This window comes from Carcharodon carcharias, chromosome 14 (genome assembly GCF_017639515.1).
Source record: "Carcharodon carcharias isolate sCarCar2 chromosome 14, sCarCar2.pri, whole genome shotgun sequence".
Classification (NCBI taxonomy): domain Eukaryota; kingdom Metazoa; phylum Chordata; class Chondrichthyes; order Lamniformes; family Lamnidae; genus Carcharodon; species Carcharodon carcharias.
The window spans coordinates 32,614,347-32,637,484 of record NC_054480.1 but is presented as its reverse complement, the minus strand read 5'-3'; the positions used below and the strand labels follow the sequence as shown (position 1 = coordinate 32,637,484).

The 23,138-nt window shown below is 39.7% G+C and overlaps 1 protein-coding gene across 6 annotated transcripts in view; it reads left to right on the top strand.

Moving 5' to 3' along the window:
- The window catches only part of kif3b (kinesin family member 3B), a 69,159-nt gene that overhangs the window by 31,184 nt on the left and 14,837 nt on the right, over positions 1-23,138 (top strand). For 5 of the 6 annotated variants that reach the window (XM_041204374.1, XM_041204372.1, XM_041204376.1 and 2 more), the window contains exons 2-6: positions 10,250-11,703; positions 14,296-14,397; positions 17,836-17,958; positions 20,563-20,681; positions 21,416-21,532. In XM_041204374.1, the coding sequence (XP_041060308.1) occupies positions 10,303-11,703; positions 14,296-14,397; positions 17,836-17,958; positions 20,563-20,681; positions 21,416-21,532 (1,862 nt within the window). In that variant the 5' untranslated portion in view covers positions 10,250-10,302. Of the gene's footprint in view, positions 1-1,017; positions 1,093-10,249; positions 11,704-14,295; positions 14,398-17,835; positions 17,959-20,562; positions 20,682-21,415; positions 21,533-23,138 lie in introns of those variants that run through there. The other variant, XM_041204375.1, reaches the window with a different exon arrangement.

Genomic DNA, 23,138 nt, shown 5'->3' with positions numbered 1-23,138 from the left:
CCATCCTGAAAATGCCCCCCCCCAACCAACCCAAAACTCTGTATTCTATTAGTTAGCCAATCCTCTATCCATGCCAATACATTACCCCCAACACCATGGGCTCTTATCTTATTAAGTAGCCTTATGTGTGGTACCTCATCAAACACCTTTTGGAAATCCAAATATATTACGTCTACTGGTTGCCCTTTATCTATCCCGCTTGTTATCTCAAAGAATTCTAATAAATTTGTTAGGCATGATTTCCCCTCCATGAAACCATGCTGACTCTGCTTGATTAGGTATTTCTAAATGCTCTGCTATTACGTCCTTTATAATAGACTCAAAAGTGATGGCTAGGTGTTGGGGAGAGTGCCCTGACCAGGAGTGATAGGCTAGGTGTTGGGGAGAGTGCCCAGTCCAGGAGTGATGTGTTGGGTAGAGTGCCCAGTCCAGGAGTGATGTGGTTGGTGTTGGGTAGAGTGCCCAGTCCAGGAGTGATGGGCCAGGTGTTGGGGAAAGTGTGCAGCCCAGGAGTGATGGGGCAGGTGTTGGGGAAAGTGTCCAGCCCAGGAGTGATGGGGCAGGTGTTGGGGAGAGTGTCCAGTCCAGGAGTAATGGGGTTGGATTTGGGTAGAATGCCTGGCCCAGGAGTGATGGGGTGGATGTTGAGGAGAGCATCCAGCCCAGGAGTGATGGGAGTGGAAGACGATTGTGCAACAATTCTAGCCTGGCTCTGTGGGTGGAGAGAGGAAAGAGCAAAGACTGATTGATTGAGCCTGGCATGTTGGCAGAGGAGTTGGAGGGAGTAAGGCTCAGTGAGTGCCTGGCTTTTGTTGCTTCCCCTGGTTGTTACACTCTGTTACTCCTATACTCTCAACTTCTCTTGGGCATGTTTTAAACACCTGACCTTGAATCATTACTCAGCTGCTTTGTACTTCATTTTTGCCATATTACATTTGATGATGTAGGAATTTTATGTACTGTGAGACATGTTCAGGTTCATCTAAATCCACCATGCTGACATTTAATTTACTTTAAAGGATCTCCCATGGTTTACTGGGTGATTCTACTATATGGTTGCCAAACACTAATTGGAAAAACAGTTGCATTGTGGTGAGTATAACTCTACCACATAGCTGGTTATCTTGGTAAAATGAAGTTTAACACTTTACTGAAAACAAGCTTGTCTCAGGAGCGCAGCTGCAAGTGAGTTCAGACTAAGATCTTCAGCTGTAAATCTGTATTCTGCTGCAGTGCCTGCTGTTTATTCCTATTCACAATGTGGTTATCTCAGTGATTTGGGAAATAATATCAGCTAGAGGACTGAGAATGTATGCGGTGATTCTTCTGCACTAAAGAAATACACCCTGTGAACTCTTGGCATAGCTTAGCTGAATCCTTGTAGCTGTTTCCATAGCAGTGAGAGGCTGGATTTATACCTCTCTTTTTGAGACATTCTCCTGCACAATTTTTAACACTACGCAAGACTGTTAAGTGCACGACCATTAAAGTTGAAACAACTCGAATTTCGAGATTGGGATGAACCTAATACTGGAGCAAGTGGATTTTGTTTTGCTGCATAGTCAGTTTTTAGTCTTAACATCTACAGAAGTTTACTGTTGGTGCAAAGCCCACATCATGCTGGTACTAAAGTTGCAGTGCACTGAGCTATGTTGCCACCTTTGTGTTGAAGTATATTTAAATCACTGCATTGATCCAAAAGGATATTGGTTAGGGTCTCTACATTGCAATGTTTAAAGCTAAGGAGAACAAAAACAAGACGGAGCCAGTGGAAACTTTGCATTGGCATTGAATATAGTATGTTGCTACTTCACAAACACTCACTCATGGTATAGACATCTGCTGTGCCCTGCAGGATAAATTGTCAAAATCACAAGTGGGTTTTGATTTTTTTATTCATTCGTAGGATGTGGGTTTCGTTGGGTAGGCCAGCATTTATTGCCCATCCTGAATTGCTCTATGGTGAGCTGCCTTCTTAAACAGCTGCAGTCCATGTGGCGTAGATACCCACAGTGCTGTTTGGGAGGGAGTTCCAGGATTTGACCCAATGACAGTGAAGGAACGGTGATATATTTCCAAGTCAGGATCGTGAATGGCTTGGAGGAGAACTCCCAGGTGGTGGTGTTCTCATGTGTCTGCTGGTAGCAGTCGTGGGTTTGGAAGGTGTTGTCTAAGGAGCTTTGGTGAGTTCCTGCAGTGCACCTTGTAGATGGTACACACTGCTACCACTGTGTGTCAGTGGTGGAGGGAGTGAATGGCCTCCCATCCACAATCAAGCGGGCTGCTTTGACCTGGATGGTGTCAAACTTCCTGAGTGTTATTGGAGCTGCACATCCAAGCAAGGCGAGTATTCCATCACACTCCTGACTTATGCCTTGTCAATAGTGGATAGGCTCTGGGGAGTCAGGAGATGAGTTACCTGTCGCAGGATTCCTAGCCTCTGACCTGCTCTTGTAGCCAAAGTATTTATATGGCTCGTGCAGTTCAGTTTCTGGTCAATAATAACCCCCAGGATGTTGATAGTGGGGGATTCAGCGATGGTAATGCTATTGAATGTCAAGGGGCGATGGTTAGCATGTCCCTTGTTGGCGATGGTCATTGCCTGGCACAAATGTTACTTGCATTAGTCTCATGAGTGAAGGTATTGACCATAGCCTGTTCAATTTATTTAACACTTGTATGTTTTCAAGTAGTTCTATAATTTAAAAGCCTTTGAAAGTTCTCTGCAATATGACTTTGTCATTGTAATTTCATAACATTGGACTTTTATTTCCACTCATGTACGGCACAGTTCGTAGTCACTCGTACACTAAGGCAAATAAATACACAATGGTGCAAGGAATTCCCTCATTGCTTACAACTGTTTCCATGGTAATCAGCAGTGAGAGGGCACAGAATCCATAAAGCTTCCTTTTACTGAAATCAGTAGTTATTTCTCATTTCTTTTGGAGTGACGGATGCCTCCTTATGAATTGACTTTGTTTGAGGTATTGATATTTTTGTATTCTAATTCACTTGGTCTATTGGCTCCAGTTGCTTTGCATCATAAGTGTACGATGCAGTGTGAGAATTTAGTTTTGTTTCCTCATTCCTATTCCCCTCTCGGGCATTTCTTATTCCTGAGAGTGTAATTTGGATGAAATCAAGACTCTCAGATGTTTTGTACATAGTAATTTGTTCAGCTTCCCCTTTCTTCTATTTTGAAATGACTTTTCTCTCCCCCAAAATTGGTAGAGTACATTTGGTATGTGATCAGAAATAGTTTTCTATGATTTAATTTCGTTTAATGTAATATTTATTATGGTGGCTGTAGGTTTTAATTTCTTCACCTTCCTCCTATGTAATAAATGTTTTATTCCCACAAAGATAGAATCTTTGAGGTGAAATTTAATTTGTATTGGAATAGCTCTGGGGTATTTGGCTCCTGACAAGAAGATTTTAAGTTTGAATTTAGATTTTTGTGGATAGATCCAGTTGGTGCAACTGTGAGTTAAGAAGAGAATGGGTCCCCTTCTTCACTTTTCTTTTACCTTACTAACTTGATGAATATTGACCCTCTTGAAAATCAGTTATTGTAAATACAAGCAAGGACAGCAACAAAATAATGGAAGACACTTTTTGAATCAAAATTAAGGTTAAAATACCCTGCCAGCTCAATCTATAAATACACACCCAAAATGGAACTGAACTTTACAGACTGGGAAAGTACTGTACTAGGTTCAGATCCCAGCTGCTTTTGAGTTAATTATCCCACTGTTGTGGGGATCCAGCTGTTGGTCTCGGCAAAAAAGAGAGTTCCACCTCTTGATTTTTTCTGCAAGAGGGTGTGTGCATGGAACATGGTTGAAGACTGGCCTCGTCATTTCCTAACTCATTCACTAAACTGCCAAAACTCTGGGCTCACTTATTAAGAGATACAGGAAGGCAGCAGGGTTCATAGAATGGTTACTGCACAAAAGGATGTCATTCGGCCTGTCAAGTCCGTGCCAGCGCCCTGAGCAACTTAAATAGTTCCACTTGCCCACTCTTATCCCATACCAATATTTTTTTCTGTTCAGCTGCTTATGAAAGCTGCAATTGAATGTCCCTCCACCCCACTCTCAGGCAGTGCATTCCAGATGCTAACTACTTGCAGCAAAATTTTTTAAATTACTCACGATGCTTATGGTTCTTCTCAAATCTTTTCTGCACCTTTTGTAAAAACCTCACATCTTTCCTGAAATGAGGTGCCTGAATTAGATACAATCCCCCAGTTGAGGTCAAACCAGTGTTTTTAAAGATAAAAACAAAAAACTGCGGATGCTGGAAATCCAAAACAAAAACAGAAATACCTGGAAAAACTCAGCAGGTCTGGCAGCATCGGTGGAGAAGAACAAAGTTGAAGTTTATAGTCCTCATGACCCTTCAACAGAACTAAGTAAAAATAGGAGAGGGGTGAAATATAAGGTCGGGGTGGGGTGGGATGGGGGGAGGTTGTAGGGACAAGCAAGCAGTGATTGGAGCAGATAACCAAAAGATGTTACAGACGAAAGAACAAAGAGGTGTTGAAGGTGTTGATATTATCTAAAAGAATGTGCTAATTAAGAATGGATAGCAAGACACGCAAGGTACAGAGAGTTCTAGTGGGGTTGGGGTGAAATAAGACTAAAAGGGCATAAAAGGTATAGATTTAAAAATAATGGAAATAGGTAGGAAAAGAAAAATCTATCTAAATTATTGGAAAAAACAAAAGGGATGGAGAAGAAACGGAAAGGGGGTGGAGATGGAGGAGGGAGTTCAAGATCTAAAGTTGTTGAACTCAATATTCAGACCAGAAGGCTGTAAAGTGCCTAGTTGGAAGATGAGGTGCTGTTCCTCCAGTTTGCGTTGAGCTTCACTGGAACAATGCAGCAAGCCAAGGACAGACATGTGGGCAAGAGAGCAGGGTGGAGTGTTAAAATGGCAAGCGACAGGGAGGTCTGGGTCATTCTTGCAGACAGACCGAAGGTGTTCTGCAAAGCGGTCGCCCAGTCTGCGTTTGGTCTCTCCAATGTAGAGGAGACCGCATTGGGAGCAACGAATGCAGTAGACTAAGTTGGGGGAAATGCAGGTGAAAAGCTGCTTCACTTGAAAGGAGTGTTTGGGCCCTTGGACGGTGAAGAGAGAGGAAGTGAAGGGGCAGGTGTTGCATATTTTGCGTATGCATGGGGAGGTGCTGTAGGTGGGGGTTGAGGAATAAGGGGTGATCGAGGAGTGGACCAGGGTGTCACGGAGGGAACGATCCCTACGGAATGCCACCAGGGGGGTGAAGGGAAGATGTGTTTGGAGGTGGCATCATGCTGGAGTTGGCGGAAATGGCGGAGGATGATCCTTTGAATGCAGAGACTGGTGGGGTGATAAGTGAGGACAAGGGGGACCCTATCATGTTTCTGGGAGGGAGGAGAAGGCGTGAGGGCAGATGCGCGGGAGATGGGCCGGACATGGTTGAGGGCCCCGTCAACTACTGTGGGTGGAAAACCTCGGTTAAGGAAGAAGGAGGACATGTCAGAGGAACTGTTTTTGAAGGTAGCATCATCAGAACAGATGCGACGGAGGCGAAGGAACTGAAATAATGGGATGGAGTCCTTGCAGGAAGTGGGGTGTGAGGAGCTGTAGTCGAGGTAGCTGTGGGAGTTGGTAGACTTGTAATGGATATTGGTGGACAGTCTATCACCAGAAATTGAGACTGAGAGGTCAAGGAAGGGAAGTGTCAGAGATGGACCATGTGAAAATGATGGAGAGGTGGAGATTGGAAGCAAAATTAATAAATTTTTCCAGGTCCCGACGTGTGTTTTTAAAGGGTCATCCTAACTTCCTTATTTTTGTACTTTATGCCTCTGTTTATAAAGCCCAGGATTCCATCTGCCATTTTGACCACTTTCTCAACTTACCATGCTACTTTCAAACATTTATGTGCATATACGCCCAGGTCCCTCTGCGCCTAGTTGTCCATTAGAATTGTACCCTTTATATTGTCCTTCTGAGCTTTTCCTTCCAAAATGTTCCACTTCACGCTTCTCTCCATTATCTTTCATTTGCCATTTGTCCTCCCATTCCATCAACCTGTCTTGTATATCAAGAAAAGCAGTGGTCCCAGTACAGACCCCTGGGGAATCCCACTGCATGCCTCCCTGCAATCCAAAAAACGAGCGCAAATGCCTTTTGGAAATCATGCATTATATCAACTGCATTACCCTCATCAAAAAACTCTAAATCAAGATGATTAAACATAATTTGCCCGTAATAAACCCATGCTGGCTTTCCTTGATTAATCCATTGTTCTTCAAATAACTTCCTTTTGGAACTGGGTCCTGGGTTATCCCTTCTAAGAGCTTTCCCACACTGAAGTTAAATTGACTGGCCTATAGTTGTGAGGTTTATCCTTACACCATTTTTTTGAACAAGGGTATAACATTTGCTGTTTCCAGTCCTCCCTAATAGCACTAGGAAACTGCCCCACAAGGACATTGGTCCCAACTCTGTTGAAGTGCAACCCTTCCAGCCTATACAAGTCACATGCCCCCCCGCCCCCGAACTAATCTCAATGTCCCAGGAATCTAAAGCCCACCATCTCACCAACCACACATTCAGCTGCTCAATCCTATATCCTCACTAGCACATGGCAGTGAGAGCAATCTGAAGATGGCTACCTTTGAGGTGCTGCTTATTAGTTTCCTCCCTAAAATGTGCTTGCAAGGCCTCATCCCTCAGTTCTTGATACCAGTCTGGCTTTTCACCCTCCCCCCTCAGTGCTGTGCAGTCACTCAGTGACATGCTTGACCCTGGCATCGGGGAGGTACCATAATATCTTGAAATCCTATCTTCAGTTGCAGAAACAATTGTCTCTTCCCCATAACTATTGAATCCCCTATACAGTTCCCAATATTCCTCCTGAACCCCTGGACAGCTGAATCACTCATGGTGCTGTGGACTTGACTTAAGCTACACACCCCAGAGGAACGATTCCTCTCACCAGTATTCAGAGCTGAATACTGGTTAGAGAGTGCAGATAATTAGTGGACTGCTGTGATACCTGCCTGGTCTTCTTGAATGGCCTGACAGTCATCCTTGCATTCTTGCATTCTCTTAAGCTGCAGGTGGTCACCACCTGAAACATGCTATCCACAAAACTTTCAGTCTTGCAGGTGCACTGCAGTGACGCCAGCTGCTGCTCAAGCTCTGAAGCAGGGAGCTTGAGCACCTCCAGCTGATGATATGTCCTGTACCTGTGATTGTCCAAGACACTGGAAAAGCCCTCGAGTTCCCACGTAGAACAGGGTGTGCATTCCATGGGACTGAAGTGACCTTCCATGCCTCAGCTTAAAATTACTAACTAACTTAACAGGAATAACAAGACTGAAAACATGATCCGGCTACTCACCCAACAGTTTCTTCCTTTGTGCTGATGACACTTCAGATGTTTTTATCTCCCTCTTTGATGCTTACATGCCTTTGTATCTGGGCTCCCTGATTCTTGATTGATCTAATTGATCAGATGTTAAAAATACTAAAGGTAAAAGATATTTGACCTATGTAATTACCTTAAAAGCCTCAGGTTCTGCTGCACACCCCTCTGTGTTGGTTGTGATGTCACTTTTTGATTTCTTTCGTATTTGATTTTGACTCCTACTTTATATCCGGCCTCCAATCACCTGGTGCGTTTTTTTTTGAACCTCTGCTCTGCTCCTGTGACATTCTATCTGGTCTTCACTCTCCTGGTGCACTTTCTGAATCTCTGCTGTGTTCCGCCTCCTTTATATCCGGCCTCGAATCTCCTGGCATGCTTTTTAGTGCCATACTTCAATATGGTTCTTCGCCTTCAGGACATTAAGGAAGAAATTTGGGTTGGGAAAGGAAAAAAGGATTTTTGCATGCATTTGCCTAATTCTATTTAAAAGTATAAATATCTTTAGTGAATAAGTATGTAAAAACTATTTTGTTCTCTGTTAATGAAGTAAATCTTGATACCACTGTTCATCAAAACGCAAAATATTGCTGGACTATCATGTGATTTGTTTGCAAGAGCTGGGCTTTAATTTCATTTAGTTAAATTCTTTTAACTATTTGCTATAATTGCCTGCTAATCAAATATTAAGAAATCAACAAATTTATGTTATTTGGATTAATACACCTTGTAAGGTAATAAGATATTTCAGAATTGAAATATGATTCATAAATCATGACATTCTCAAATCTTTGTTACTGCAGTGTGGACTTTATTTTAAATAAAAGTTTCTTTCAGTCTTTATTATCCCTCCCATGAGAGAGTGAGGCTGTAGTAAACTTATAAAAAAAATTTAGATGCAAGTAGAGATTTTTGACTTGTGTGGACTTAGTATATAGAATTGTGGATGATAGGGAGTGAGTAATATGGTTTAAAATTGTTCCAGGGTGCAGATAACCTTGCAAGCCATGGAAGGAAAGTGCAAGTTTGAGTTATTAGCTTATTCAAGATTTACTTCAGCTACTATGTAATACTGCAGTGAAATTACAACTCTTTTACTGAAATGCGGCAAAAACACCATAATTTCTACCGCCTGAATTGAATTGTGGACACCAAATAAAACTACATTGTATCTAGAAAATGAAGTCTTTTATGATGTGATTTCATTGGCTGGAACTCATTATCAAGATTGTGAAATGATTCAGTCCTGAACAAATACAGTCCTTGTGGAAACAATGCTCCTTCTTCACACTGAGAACACCTTCCATTGTAAAAACAGAATTACCTGGAAAAACTCAGCAGGTCTGGCAGCATCGGCGGAGAAGAAAAGAGTTGACGTTTCGAGTCCTCATGACCCTTCAACAGAACTGTTGAAGGGTCATGAGGACTTGAAACGTCAACTCTTCTCTGCCGATGCTGCCAGAGCTGCTGAGTTTTTCCAGGTAATTCTGTTTTTGTTTTGGATTTCCAGTATCCGCAGTTTTTTGTTTTTACACCTTCCATTGTGTTGTGTGGCACTACCATTATCTTTGCATGAGATAGATTAAGAACATACCCTGTAACTCTAAAATAGGTATCAGTTAGGTGTTGTGGGCCATCCGCAACAGCAGAATTGGAAAGCACCATAATTTATAACCTCAGAGCATGCATGTAGGCATGTCATGCTAAACAGCTTGTTATTCATGGGTTTAAGCAACTCGACAACCAACAGATCAGTACAACCTTGGCCACATCCAGTCACAAAAGGCAATAGATACTTAAGCACAAGGTTCCCTCTCATTTTTGTTTGGAGCGCATGAACGATTTGTGTAAGTGGGCAACTAGCCACACCCAGTCTGCATGGGGACTTTTGGGCAGTTCCGCAGCCACACAGCTTAAATGGAATATTGCTTAAGCAGTTAACAGAAAGAGGAGGTTTCGTGAACATCCCCATCCGCCATGATGGCAGAATTCAGCGTGAGTGCAAAAGACAAGGCAAAGCATCTGCGCACCCATCTTCAGCCATAAGTGCTGAGTGAATGAATCTTGGCATTATTCTGATGTCCCCACCATCACAGACGCCAGTCTAAAGCCAAGATGATTCACTTCAGGCGACAGCTGAATGTACTGGATACAGCGAAGGGCCTGGACAGCATCCTGGCTGTATTCTAAATCCGTGTACCCCAAGTCAAAATCTTCAATGCCCTACTTAACAACATTGTGGGAGCACATTCACTACATGTACTGCAGTTCTTCAAGAATAAGGCCCACCACCACCTTGTCAAGGACAGCTAAGAATAGGCAATAAATGCTACCAATGCCCACATCCTTAGAATTAATAAAAATAAAAGGCTGGGTTTGATGATGTGCAGTCTTGAACAGAGTGTGAATGCTTAACACTATTTAATGGGAAAAAATAGACAAATAAATTGGCAGATTTCATCTCTTCCCAATGCTTAAAATGTAAATTACAAAACATTGTTTTAGCAAATATTTTTGAATATGGCTTTTTTTCCAAATATTCAGTGCAAATATTGGTTAGGAAAGGGATTAACTTCGGAAAGCTATAATGTTGCTATTAAGTATTGTGAAGATTATTGTTTGCATCCTAAATTAGTGGCTGGGCAATGCAACCGAGAACACATTTCATATTATAAATTACATTTTGTGTTTAACCTTATGTAACCTTAATGATGATTTTTAAGAATATTAATAGATTTTGTCAATGCGCTACATCTCTATTAGTTTATGTTTAGTAGACTAATTGAGTTTAGTAGGAGATTGATGTGTGTTAAATCTCTTCTACAGGTTGCTCACTGGCAATAACATTTCTAAGCACTTGAATTTGATCACAACGCACAATGTCCAAGTTAAAAAGTTCCGAATCGGTTAAAGTGGTTGTGCGATGTCGACCAATGAACGAGAAGGAAATTGCAGGTGGCTATGGAAGAATTGTTGACATAGATGCAAAACTGGGTCAGATTTTGGTGAAAAACCCCAAAGGAGGTCCAAGTGAACTACCCAAGACTTTCACATTTGATGCTGTGTATGACTACAATTCCAAACAAGTAGAACTATATGATGAGACCTTTCGGCCTCTTGTGGAATCAGTTTTACTGGGTTTTAATGGGACAATTTTTGCATATGGACAGACTGGAACAGGAAAAACATACACCATGGAGGGACTCCGCACCGACCCTGAAAGGAGAGGTGTAATCCCAAATTCCTTTGAGCACATATTCACACACATCTCTCGATCTCAAAATCAACAATACTTGGTAAGAGCATCATACCTGGAGATTTACCAAGAAGAAATAAAAGATCTACTAGCAAAAGATCAAACTAAAAGGTTGGAGCTAAAGGAGAGGCCAGACACTGGTGTATACGTCAAAGACTTGTCTTCCTTTGTGACAAAAAATGTGAAAGAAATTGAACATGTTATGAATGTTGGCAATCAGAATCGGTCTGTTGGTGCTACAAACATGAATGAACACAGCTCTCGTTCCCATGCCATCTTTGTTATAACAGTTGAATGCAGTGAAATTGGACTTGACGGAGAGAACCATATCCGTGTCGGAAAGTTGAATTTAGTAGACCTTGCTGGCAGTGAACGACAAGCTAAAACTGGAGCTCAAGGGGAACGGTTAAAAGAAGCAACAAAAATTAACCTCTCTCTCTCAGCACTGGGCAATGTAATATCTGCACTTGTGGATGGGAAAAGCACTCATATTCCCTACAGGGATTCAAAGCTAACTCGATTGCTTCAGGACTCATTGGGAGGGAATGCCAAGACTGTTATGGTGGCAAATATTGGTCCTGCTTCCTATAACTGTGAAGAGACACTTACAACACTACGATATGCAAATCGTGCCAAGAACATTAAGAATAAACCACGTGTAAATGAAGATCCCAAAGATGCACTTTTGAGAGAATTCCAGGAGGAGATAGCTCGGCTGAAAGCTCAACTGGCAAAGCGGGGTGTAGGCAAGCGGAAGAAGAAGAATCGAAAGAGGCAGGGGGTAGAAGGAGAGGACGACATAGAGGAGGATGATGGAGATGGAGAAGAGGATGAAGGAATAAAAAATGAACCTGAATACTGGAGGGAACAGCAGGAAAAGCTGGAGAGAGAAAAGAAAGCCATTCTGGATGACCACAGCTTAGTGGCAGATGAGAAACAGAAGCTGTTACGGGAAAAGGAGAAAAAGATGGGAGATGTGCGGAGGGAAAGAGAAGCCTCAGAGACTCTTGCTACTAAAATTAAGGTATAGTAATAAAGTACTTCTTGAGTTATTGGCTAGTCTGAATTGTCATTCGTAATACTTTGAAGTTTGGTTTATATAGATAACTTGAAAACACTTCAGTTAAGATGGAAGTGTCAAGTGACTCACTATATAGTATATTTTTGTGCAAAGCATGTTTGGCACACAGTTATCGATGTGGGGTTCAATGCAGTCTCAAACTGATTTGAAAGAAAGTTGTTACAATACTTGCCCCCCCCAAACATCAGAGAAACAGGAAATGGAGCCAGTATATTGATTTGAAATGTGTTTCTATTTCCTGTGTAAATAGGGTATAAGTAAAATAATAGAAATTACAATCATCTTTGCTCAGTTATTCGGTCTACTATAAAGAACTGTTCTAATTAAAAGGTAAATAGAACTATTTTGTTAAAAGTAACTCCTTCCCTCTGCTTCTAGTAAATAGAGTTACTTGATCAGAACTGCTAATGTTGCAAAACTCAAGCTTTCAGCAATGATGTTATGAGTGAATTACAGCAGTGTTTCTCTAATTGTAAATACATTCAGATTCTTATTCACTCTGTACCAAGTGAATGAGTTTATAACGCCTGTGTGGATTTAATTTTGATGAATAAGTTTTATTCTGTTTCTCACCAGTCCTTAGAACCAGGGTTGGAAGTGGCTGTGGATATCTGCCATGACCAGCACGATGTGATTCAAAATCCAAAAAATGGCACATGGGAAAGGTTTTTTTGTGGGGGTGGGGGGGTGATACCATATAAACTAGTTCTCTTAATATAGATTTTGCAACTATCTTTGTGACCTAATTGGTACAAAATATCTTACTATTTTCTTTTGATAAACCTGCATATTTTGGGTTTCAATATAGTCTTGCAGTAATATCACATGAAAATTCAAGTTTATATATTTTTTCAAAACCGCTAGTTGAAATTGTGGGCATGCACACAGGAGTCAAAACTAAGCGTAAGCTGCAGGTGAAGTAGAATTAAAGGGCAAGGGCTTTAAAAGACATACATTCTGCCCTTTTTTTATCAATTCCTCTGTCCACACTTATAATGGAAACTTCACATACCTGTATAACCTTGTCAATTTGTAATAATAAATTACAGGTACTGCAGCACTTCCCCTGCCAGAAGAGTATATTTGCAGAGTGAGACTTTTAAATTGGCAATTTCTTTTGTAAGTGCGAACATAGGAACTTTATGATGGAATAGTGACAAGAAGTGCATACAGACATAAGATTTTTTAAAATATATTGCTGGTTAGCTTCCCATGGCATTGCACAGGCTAAGTTAGAAAGAGGGTCACTACCTTACCCGCATCTGCTGACTTTGTTTTAGCTTTTCTTCATACTTGTTTTCTTTCACACACTTTTATGCCTTCACCTTCTGTCCCACGCTGAGAGGTGCAAACCAGGAACAGCCGCCTGAGCAAGGGATGCAAGTGTTGAAGAGTGGAAAATCTACGTTACTGGAAAATTGAAAAATATTGACTAGTAAATTTGATGGAATTGTAGCACCTGATTCTTGTCATTGGATGAAATATCAACCAAGAAATATTGAGAAAGCTAGAAAGCTGTACTTATTGTAAGTTTGAAATAAAAATGTACAGCAGGCGTGTCAACAGAAAGGTGAGCCAGCATTTTAGAGGTAGGCCTTCACCCAGAACTACTATTTCTTCAACAGCAATAGCTTTGGTTTATGTTGAAAAAGGTCCCCAGAAGGCACTTAACAGAAACACAATGAGACAAAAATTAACATTGGACCAAAAGGGACATTCAGAAGAGTGATTAAAGTCTTAGAATATTTTAAGGAGGATCTCAAAGGTGAAGAGGGAGGAGGGGTGCAAAAGGATTTAGCTAGGATATTCTAGAGTGTAGGGTCTAGATAGCTGAAGGCAGAATCGCTATTGGGTGGAGCGATGGAAGTGGAAATCACATATGCTAATGAGCCATTTATCTTCAACATTTCTGACTTTAACTGTTGTTTCATAGAGGAAAAGACAGGGTATGGAGAGTGAGCAGGCAATTGGAGTTAGTTTTAAATTGATTTAGTACATAGCACAGACATATCTCTATTTCAATAGTTCTTTTTCTGCAGTTCTTATTTTTTGCCACAGAGTGGTGCTGTGCAGAAATTCAACAATTGCTGATGGCAGCAATGAATCTATTTACAATTAGAGAAACGTTTCTGTAGTACACTAATGATTTCATTACTGATAGCTTCAGTTTTGCAGTGTTAATAATCCTGGTCAAGTAACCAAGCTTCTTTTCAGTTTTGACATAAGTGGAAAGTTTCTAACTGAGTTTTAAATGAAAGAAAAATATAATTCAAATTAATGCTCATCTCCTTTACCAGGAACAAAACATTAGTAGAAAATAAAAGTATTATTTATCTTCAAATTTGCTTACTTTTCAGTTAAAATATAGGCATTTAGTATAAAATTATTATTTAATAGCTTTCAGAGACTTAAGTTTCAAAGAATAGGATGATAGACAGGTGTTCCCCACTTAGGAAATTACAGGTTAACATTTGTGCATTGTATTTGCACAAGGCCGAATGATAAGTAATTAAATTTTAATGTTTCCTTCAATAGGCTATGGAAAGCAAACTTCTAGTAGGAGGCAAGAATATTGTGGATCACACAAATGAACAGCAGAAGGTTCTGGAACAGAGGCGTCAAGAAATTGCAGAACAGGTAACTCGGGGCAGACAGAAAAGATTCAAAAGCAAAATATTGCTGGTGCGGGAAATCTGCCATCAAAACACGGAATTCTGCAAGTATGCAGCCTGATCTGCTGAGTATTTCCAGCATTTTCTGTTTTTAACACAACAAAAACAAAAATACCTGGAAAAACTCAGCAGATCTGACAGCATTTGCGGAGAGAAACACAGTTAACGTTTCGAGTCCGTATGACTCTTCAACAGAACTAAGGAAAAATAGAAAAGAGGTGAAATATAAGCTGGTTTAAGTGGGGGTGGGACAGGTAGAGCTGGATAGAGGGCCAGTGATAGGTGGAGATTGCCAAAAGATGTCATAGACAAAAGGACAAAGAGGTGTAGACTGTGCTGAAATACATGGTTAAGGGAAATAGCTAATTCAGAGGATCCATTAGGATGGGTCGAGGGGTGGACTGAGTCATCCCAATGATGAAAGAAGATAGAAAAGACAGTGTGGTTGTATGGATAATATCACCACCGTCAACACCTCTTTGTCCTTTTGTCTATGACATCTTTTGGCAATCTTCACCTATCACTGGCCCTCTATCCAGCTCTACCTGTCTCACTGCCCCCCATTAAACCAGCTTATATTTCACCTCTCTTCCATTTTTCCTTAGTTCTGTTGAAGAGTCATATGGACTTGAAACGTTAACTGTATTCCTCTTTGCAGATGCTGTCAGACCTGCTGAGTTTTTCCAGGTATTTTTATTTTTGTTTTTGTTTTGGATTTCCAGCATCCACAGTTTTTTGCTTTTATTTTCTGTTTTTATTTCAGCAAAGAGTCACAACTGCTTTAAGTTACAAATTAGAAGTGAACTACTATAAAGGGTTTAAGATTATTTGCTTTGGTTGCTTCTCACCAAGACCAAACAGTATTTATAATGTAGGAAAAAGAGCATTTTTTATTTTACCGGCACTGCTTTGGTTTCTTGTAGGAAATTATTTATCATTTCTTGCTCAGTTAAAGGTGAAATGGTCACCTCAATTAAAGGTGAAATGATGCCAGATTTGGTGCTAGTCGCATCAGTCACCAGGCAATGGAGCCATTAGAAGGCATGAATATTGTGGATATCACTGATGAACAGCAAAGGGTTCTGGTAGAAAATCATAGTTGCTTTAAGTATTTTATCCAAGTTTTCTGTCTTTCAAGGTAAGCTTAGTTATATAAAAAAAATTATTCTTGTCACCAATTTTGATCTGGTTATTTTGAGCTGTGAACAGTTTGATCAGCAGTACTTTAGAGTCATTTACAGCACAGTTTATTTCCCTCAAGTGTCCATCCAATTTCTTTTGGAAGTCACTGATTGTCTCCACTTCCATCACCCTTGTAGGCAATAAGTTCAAAGTCATTGCCACTCACTGCATTAAAAAGTTCTTCCTCTTCCTCATATACCCCATGCATCTCCTAACCAAAATCTTAAATCTCTGTCCTCTGATCCTTGTACTATCAGCTAATGGGAGTATTTTTTTTCTTGTCTACCTTATCAAAACTTGTCATAGTCTTGTACACCTCTAACAAATCTCACCTCAACCTCCTTTGCTCCAAGGCGAACAACCCCAGCTTCTCCAACCTAACCATGTGGCTTAAATCCCTCACCTCTTGATCCTTTCTGGTAAACCACCTCTGCACCCTATCAAGAACTCTCACTTCCTTCTGAAAGTGTGATGACCAGAACTGGATACAATACTCTGGTTGTGGCCTAACCTTTCTACACGTTTAGCATAACTTCCCTGATTTTGTATTTACTACCTCTATTTATGAAGCCCAAGATTCCAAATACTTTGCTAACCACACTCTCAACATGTCCTGCTATCTTCAAAGATCAATGCATATGCACCCACAGGTTCTTCTGTCCCTGCACACTCTTTAAAACTGTGCCATTAAGTCGCTACTACCCCTCCTTATCTTGTATGCCAAAATGCATCATCTCACACTTCTCTGCATTAAATTCCATCTGCCCGTTCTGATAGCCTAGATCCTGTTTCAGTTGATTGGAATCACCCTCACTGTTTGCCACTCCTCCCAAGTTTGGTATCATTAGCAATTTTTAAAATTTTACTTTGTATTCTAATATCCAAGTCATTTATTCTATATATATATATATATATATATATATATATAGAAAGCAGGAATCCTCACACTGACTCTTAGGGAACACTATTGTCTAACATGTACCATCCACCAGTCTGAAGAATGACCATTTACCATGACTCGCTTTTTTTTGTCCTTAAGGCCCAATTTTTATCAAAGCTGAAACTGAACCTGCTATTCCATGAGCCTCGGTTTTATTAACCAGCCTTTTATGTGGTACTTCCTTAAAACCCATATAGACAACATTCATAGCATTCCCTTCTTCAACCTTCTTTGTTACTTCATAGAAAAATTTAGTTAAGACGGGTGAAGCACAATCTGCCTTTTACAAATCCATGCTGGCTCTCCTTAATTAACTCAAAATTCTCCGAGTGCCTGTTGATTCTTTTATTTCCCCAGATTTTTGTTTCTAAAACTTTACTCAATACTGTTGTTAAACTGACTGGCCTGTAGTTACTAGGACTGTCCTTACATCCTTTCTGGAATAAGGGTGCACATTTGCCATTCTGCAATCCTCCTTGCACCCCCTCCCCCACCTGCCCAGTATTTAGGGAAGATTGGAAGGTTATAGCAAGCCTTTTGGCTGTCTTCACTCCCTACACTCTCCTCTCTCTCCCCCCCCCCCCAAAAAATTCCTATAGCAATCTGGATGCAAGCTATCTGGACCAGGTGACTTATCCACTCCGAGTTTTTACTAGAGGAAGTGCAAAAACAGACCACCTCTGGTGACAAGCGTAGTCATTTTCCACAATTTGGACCGGCAAGAAAAGCAGCTCAATCCTCCTTCAGCCTGTTGATCACGCACTAATTGAGCAAATTGATTGGTTATGTGATGCCACAACTATTAGTCTGAAACTTCTTAGTGCTTCCTCTCCTGATTGGTTGCTCCCTAATGTCAATTGCTGTCCTTTTCCTTCCCAGTCAGGTTGCTGTCTCTTGTGTTCCCCCTTTGTTCACCACCAACCCTCAGCCTCAATTAACTGTCAATAAATACTAACTAATCTAATAGGAAGATAAAGAGGGTGATTATAAATGAAGACAGGAGAAATTTGTGAGAAAAATATCAATGGGATATTTGGACCAAAAGTTCATGTTTTAAAAAACATTTTATCCACCATGCCATCACAGAAATGAAGTTCTGTCTAGAAGATTTTGGTCACCTGTCTTAATATTTCCTGATACATTCTTTATCAAATTTTGAAACGTTTGACTTCATTAAAGTACTAATGTGAGTTATTTGTTTTTGAGAAGTCCATGTACAAATTGAAGATAAGTTCTCAAATGATTTCCTCCAATGTCTTCCATTCTGACTTTTCTGTTAAGAAACGTCGGGAACGTGAGATGCAGCAGCAAATGGAGACTCAGGATGAAGAGACACTGGAGCTGAAGGAGACATACAGTTCTCTCCAGCAAGAAGTGGATGTCAAAACTAAGAAGCTGAAAAAGGTAAATTGGGTTTCAAAGTTCTATCGTTATTTACTTCCTTCCAAGAAATACAACAATGTAATGGGAAAGCAGATGTAAAACTTTAAAATACAAGCCTATAAAGATAATTATAAAATCAGAGGTGTGCCCGTAACCAGCAAATTAGAATGTTTGTTCTTGCAGTTATTAAAATAGTAGGCATTTCTGAGCTAATTGGCAATACATTACCAAAATGAAATTAAAACTTTAATTTAACATATCCAAGTAATTTTAGTACTTCAAAATGTAAAATAAATTAGAGAAGAAGGTTCCTAAACCAAAAAATAAATTGGGTGGTTGTGCTTGCATTGTCATTTCAGCAACAATCCTGAAGAATGGGAGGGTGCATGGTCGATCTCACTGCCCCATCCCACCCAGGAGACCTTCTAATCTTAACCATCCTTTTCCACCCGAGTGGGTAGATGTGTGTTAGTATGGAATGAGTGACCCCTGCATCTAGCAGCCTGCTCATTGGTTGAGAATGCCTGCAGGCAGATTATTGACCACAGCTGTAGGCTCACATGGCTTGAGTAGAAATTGGAGGTCTTGAAAGAAAAAATATTTAACAAAGTAGCCTTATAAACATGGCATTATCTGTGTTCCTACCCCATCATCTATTGCTCGCCTATTTTACAGAGCACAAATTCCTTCTTCTACCTTTGGTTTAAAAAACCCAAGTAGAGTTGTCAATGTCTTCATGACCCTCAACCCCCCCTTCATCGTTTGATAATCAAGCTCCCTTTTTAAGAGTTCAATTGATTCCAAATTGAATTTCTCTGGTGGCCTCTTCTGCCCAACCAGTATCCTGTGGATTGGGACAGTTTTTCCCACTCTACAACCCTACTTGCAGCTGTGAATTTTGTACTTGAGTTCTCTATTCCCATGCTCATCTTTGAACAGCTCACTTAATTGAACTGTATCTATAGTTTTCAATATTTTGAAGATTTGCATCATTATCATTGACATATACTGATGAAAAGATCATACTAAAAAAGATGGACAGGAACAAAATCTACTGGTCAATCCAGCCTGTACCACACAAATGTGGTGATTTGTACATCACAATACATACTTTGAGGGGATCAAAATAGTCTACTTTATTTAATAGTAGTTGCCTGCAAATACACCCTATCTCTCTGTTTGCTCTGGTTTTGCTTCACAGCATACTTTAGTTATTTGAATTATTCTTCCTATCTTAGAATCATCTTTATCATTCTTAACTGAACCCCTTCTAACATTTTGAGTTAGGGTGGCAAAAAGTGCATGCACTTCAGAATTAGTATCCTATTAATCTGTGCAATGTTAATATATTTAACGTTACATTGGTCACTGCTTCACACCGACCATTTATTTTCAGGATAGAGATTACTGATCGTATAAATGATTTTCTTTTTCTTTATTTGCCTATGGATTTGAAATAGGTACACTATGGGTGTACCTACACCACAGGGACTGCAGCGATTCAAGAAGGCAGTTCACCACCACCTTCTCAAGAGCAATTAGCAATGGGCAATAAATGCTGGCCTAGCCAGCAATGACCACATCCCGTAAATGAATTTTAAAAAATTAATGTGACATACATTTACTGTTCTTTGCATTGGGAACCATGTATCCATATTAAAATCCACCTGCTGTATCTGAGTCCATCTATGCAGTTAGTGAAAGCCTCTCAGAAGATAATCACCTTTCTACTTGTTAACTACCTACATTTGAAATTGGAAATCAGTTTCGTACTAAGCATAAAAGCAAAATCATCTCTGGTTTAAGGCAAAGTACTGCGGATGCTGGAAACCTGAAACAAATAAGAAGTTCTGGAAAAACTCAGCAGGTCTGACAGCATCTGTGGAGAGAAAGACAGAGTTAACGTTTTGAGTCCATATAACATCTTTCTCTCCACAGATCCTCTAAGACCTGCTGAGGTTTTCCAGCATTTTTTGTTTTTGCATCATCTCTGGTTTGTTGTGAAGATCTCTAATTCACACAAATGAAAGCTTAGATATTTTGTAATATATTTGTTTGTCCCTGATAAACCTTTATGGTGAAAGAGCGCATCTATTTTGGCACCAAAACTATTGGCTGTAGTGTGAGGATTTTCGTATGATAACGCCCTTGTCATATTTTTCAATTAATTCGTTGCTACCATATTAATGAAATTAATCTTTGTATACAATTACTGTAACATTTATAATTTTGTCATAAAACAACTCTGAATACACAAAGCAATGAGTAGCTTTATAATAATTTGTGTTCTATCACAAGTGTTTCATTTGCTAAATATTCTCTGGAATTATTATGTTTCATGTTAAAAGATATAGAAGCTAGTAGTTGCTGATTAATAGGCTCTCCTATTTTTGTGTATCAGAAGATGTTATGTCAGATTAGATACCCTAGTCACAAAGAAATTTCATCTGACAGTTACTGCTTAATATGTCACGAGGTGTAATCATGTCTTATGGTCAGAATTTGTTAAAGGAAGCCCTTTTTCAAAAACCAATGCTTCTGTGCTAGCCCATTGACTACTTACAAGCAGTCTGATTGACATACTATTAATTTGTATTTAGTAGTTTAAACAATTTCTTTTGTTAGCTATTTGCTAAGCTCCAGGCAGTAAAAGCTGAGATTCATGATCTGCAAGAGGAACACATCAAAGAACGACAAGAACTGGAACAAACACAGAATGAACTAACCAGGGAACTCAAACTTAAGTATGTATCCGGTATAGGAGGAAAAATACACTTAAACTCCCTTCTTCAACTATCGTATTTATTTCAAAATTCTTCCAGTAAGTCACCGGTCGTTTATCATAGGTTTGTTTGCTTGATGCATGCTATTTGCTTGTTACCAAAATTCATTGATCGCAATAAACTGAATTACTCCACATGTGTGGAATGTTGAAACAATACTTTATCTGTTTTAATAGTTTCTTACTAAGTTAAAAGGAAAATTCGAGATATTTTGGAAAAGAACATATTTTGCAAGGATCTAAGTGAAGTTTTCAAAATGATAATGGATTTTGACATTGATTCAGGCAAATTGAACTTTATTGTGTAAAGATCAAATACCAGGTTACATGTAGAAAGTGGAAGCAAGTTGGACAGGACTTCTTTATTCTAAGGATAATAGGATTGTGGAGTAGTTTAGAATGTTAGTAAAAGATGAGTAAGTTTCAAAAATAATTTCTGATCACTAAAGTGATTTCTCTTACCCTCCCCAACCCCCACTCCTGCCCCTCTTTCCCCCTCCTCCCCACCCCCAAGTAGTGGGGGTAATACCTTTCTAATGAAGAAATCTAGTGAGAATGATCTTGCACACTGTTGGATATATAAATTTATTGTTAGTCATGGGCATTGAAAGGAAAATCTTATTTATTTTACATAGGCTTGAAGTTTACCTTTCACATAGGTCTGAACAAAAAAACTTCTAATTATTTTATTTTAAGGCACCTTGTAATTGAGAACTTCATACCTTTGGAAGAAAAGAATAAAATAATGAACAGAGCTTATTTTGATGACGAAGAGGACCAATGGAAGACCCAGCCTATTACACGAATTGAAGGGTGTGGTATAGTAGTTATACATGCTTAGCTTTTCATAAAATTTATAGCATCGAAACAAGCTATTCTGTCCAACCAGTCTGTCAGTGTTTATGCTCCCCTGACCCCAGCCTTCCCCCACCATTCTTCATCTAACCCTATCAGAATTTCCAAATATTCTTTTCTCTGCCATGTGTTTATCTTGCTTCCCTTAAATACATCTGTGACTTGTCCTTTAAAAATATCTATACCTAATTTATGGCTAATTGAGCAATTATCTTTCCCCTTCAATTTCAAATGTCTCCCTTTGTTTTCTCCTTATGTCACATCACCGCTTAGTCTCATTGGTGAATATTGAGGCAAAGGAATTATTCATTACTACTGTTATTATCTCTGTGGTTAATTTATGAACTGCTTTTTGATCCTATACCTATTCCATATTTATTCTAAAGCCTTCAGCTGCATGTTAATGTACGGTCTCAGTTTGAAAGGTAATACAGTGTATCCCTGTTGAGACCTCAGACATTCTTGTTCCCACCTGTGCAACCATCACCCATTCAGTCCCCATTCATTACTCTGAATCCATTGGATCATGGAAAATCTCTATCTTAACTCTGGATGCCTTGGTACAGATGTTGCAGCAGCAATTTTGAGATTTACAGCCCTGTTACCCTGTTAACACCATCTAGTGTCTTTATCAAAAGTACATTTAAACATACTTGAGCATTAAGTACATTTATTTTGTGGAGAATCCACCAAATCTTTTACTACATTAGTAATATGATCCTTCAAATCTTTTTGGGCTGAATTAAATCTGCTTTGTGCCTGGATGCACTTTTACTTCCCAGACATAAAACAGGGAAAAGGAGCAGGGATTTTTGATGCTGGGGTTTCTGACTCCTTGAAGATATGCATGTGTTTTTTGAGGTTTCCCAAGGGAGGAGTGGTGAAACCATGCAAATAGTATAGATAATGAGCCTGAATGTTACTTTCAGGACATCCAGTTGGTGATGATACTAGAGCCAATCTTTATTCAGTCCTACAGTTGTTTACAGAGCTAAACATTACAAGCATACATCTCCTAACTCAACCACACCATAGTTTTGATGTGTTTCTTTATATATACTCAAGTGAAACCTTAGTTAATGCCCATCACCTGCATATAATTAAACACAATTAATATACAATTAACACTGGAGAGGCATCACTTCTCATCTAATTTTTCTGAATCACTGCTTGGAGAATATACTGGCATCAAATGGACATTCGCACTTATATATTATGTAATATTTTTAGTGTAGGAGCACATTTCATACCTATAAACCTTGTTTCCTGCTGTCATCTTTATTGGTCAGACTGTTGTTTCAGCTTTTCCCATTGAGATTCCTATATCTATATTTCTCATTTAATCTTCCAAAGACACTTTTCACTGTCAAAGTTTATTGATGTGGTGGTCTTGTAGCGCAGTGAGTAGCATCCCTGCCTCTCAGCCAGAAGCTCTGGGTTCAAGTCCCACTCCAGGACTTGATGGCCAAAGAAGGTGCATTTGTAATGTAGCCGAACAGGTTAAGTATCAATCTGCAAATCCTTTGAACGTGTGCCAATGGCAGGCGGTAAGAATGGGAGAGAT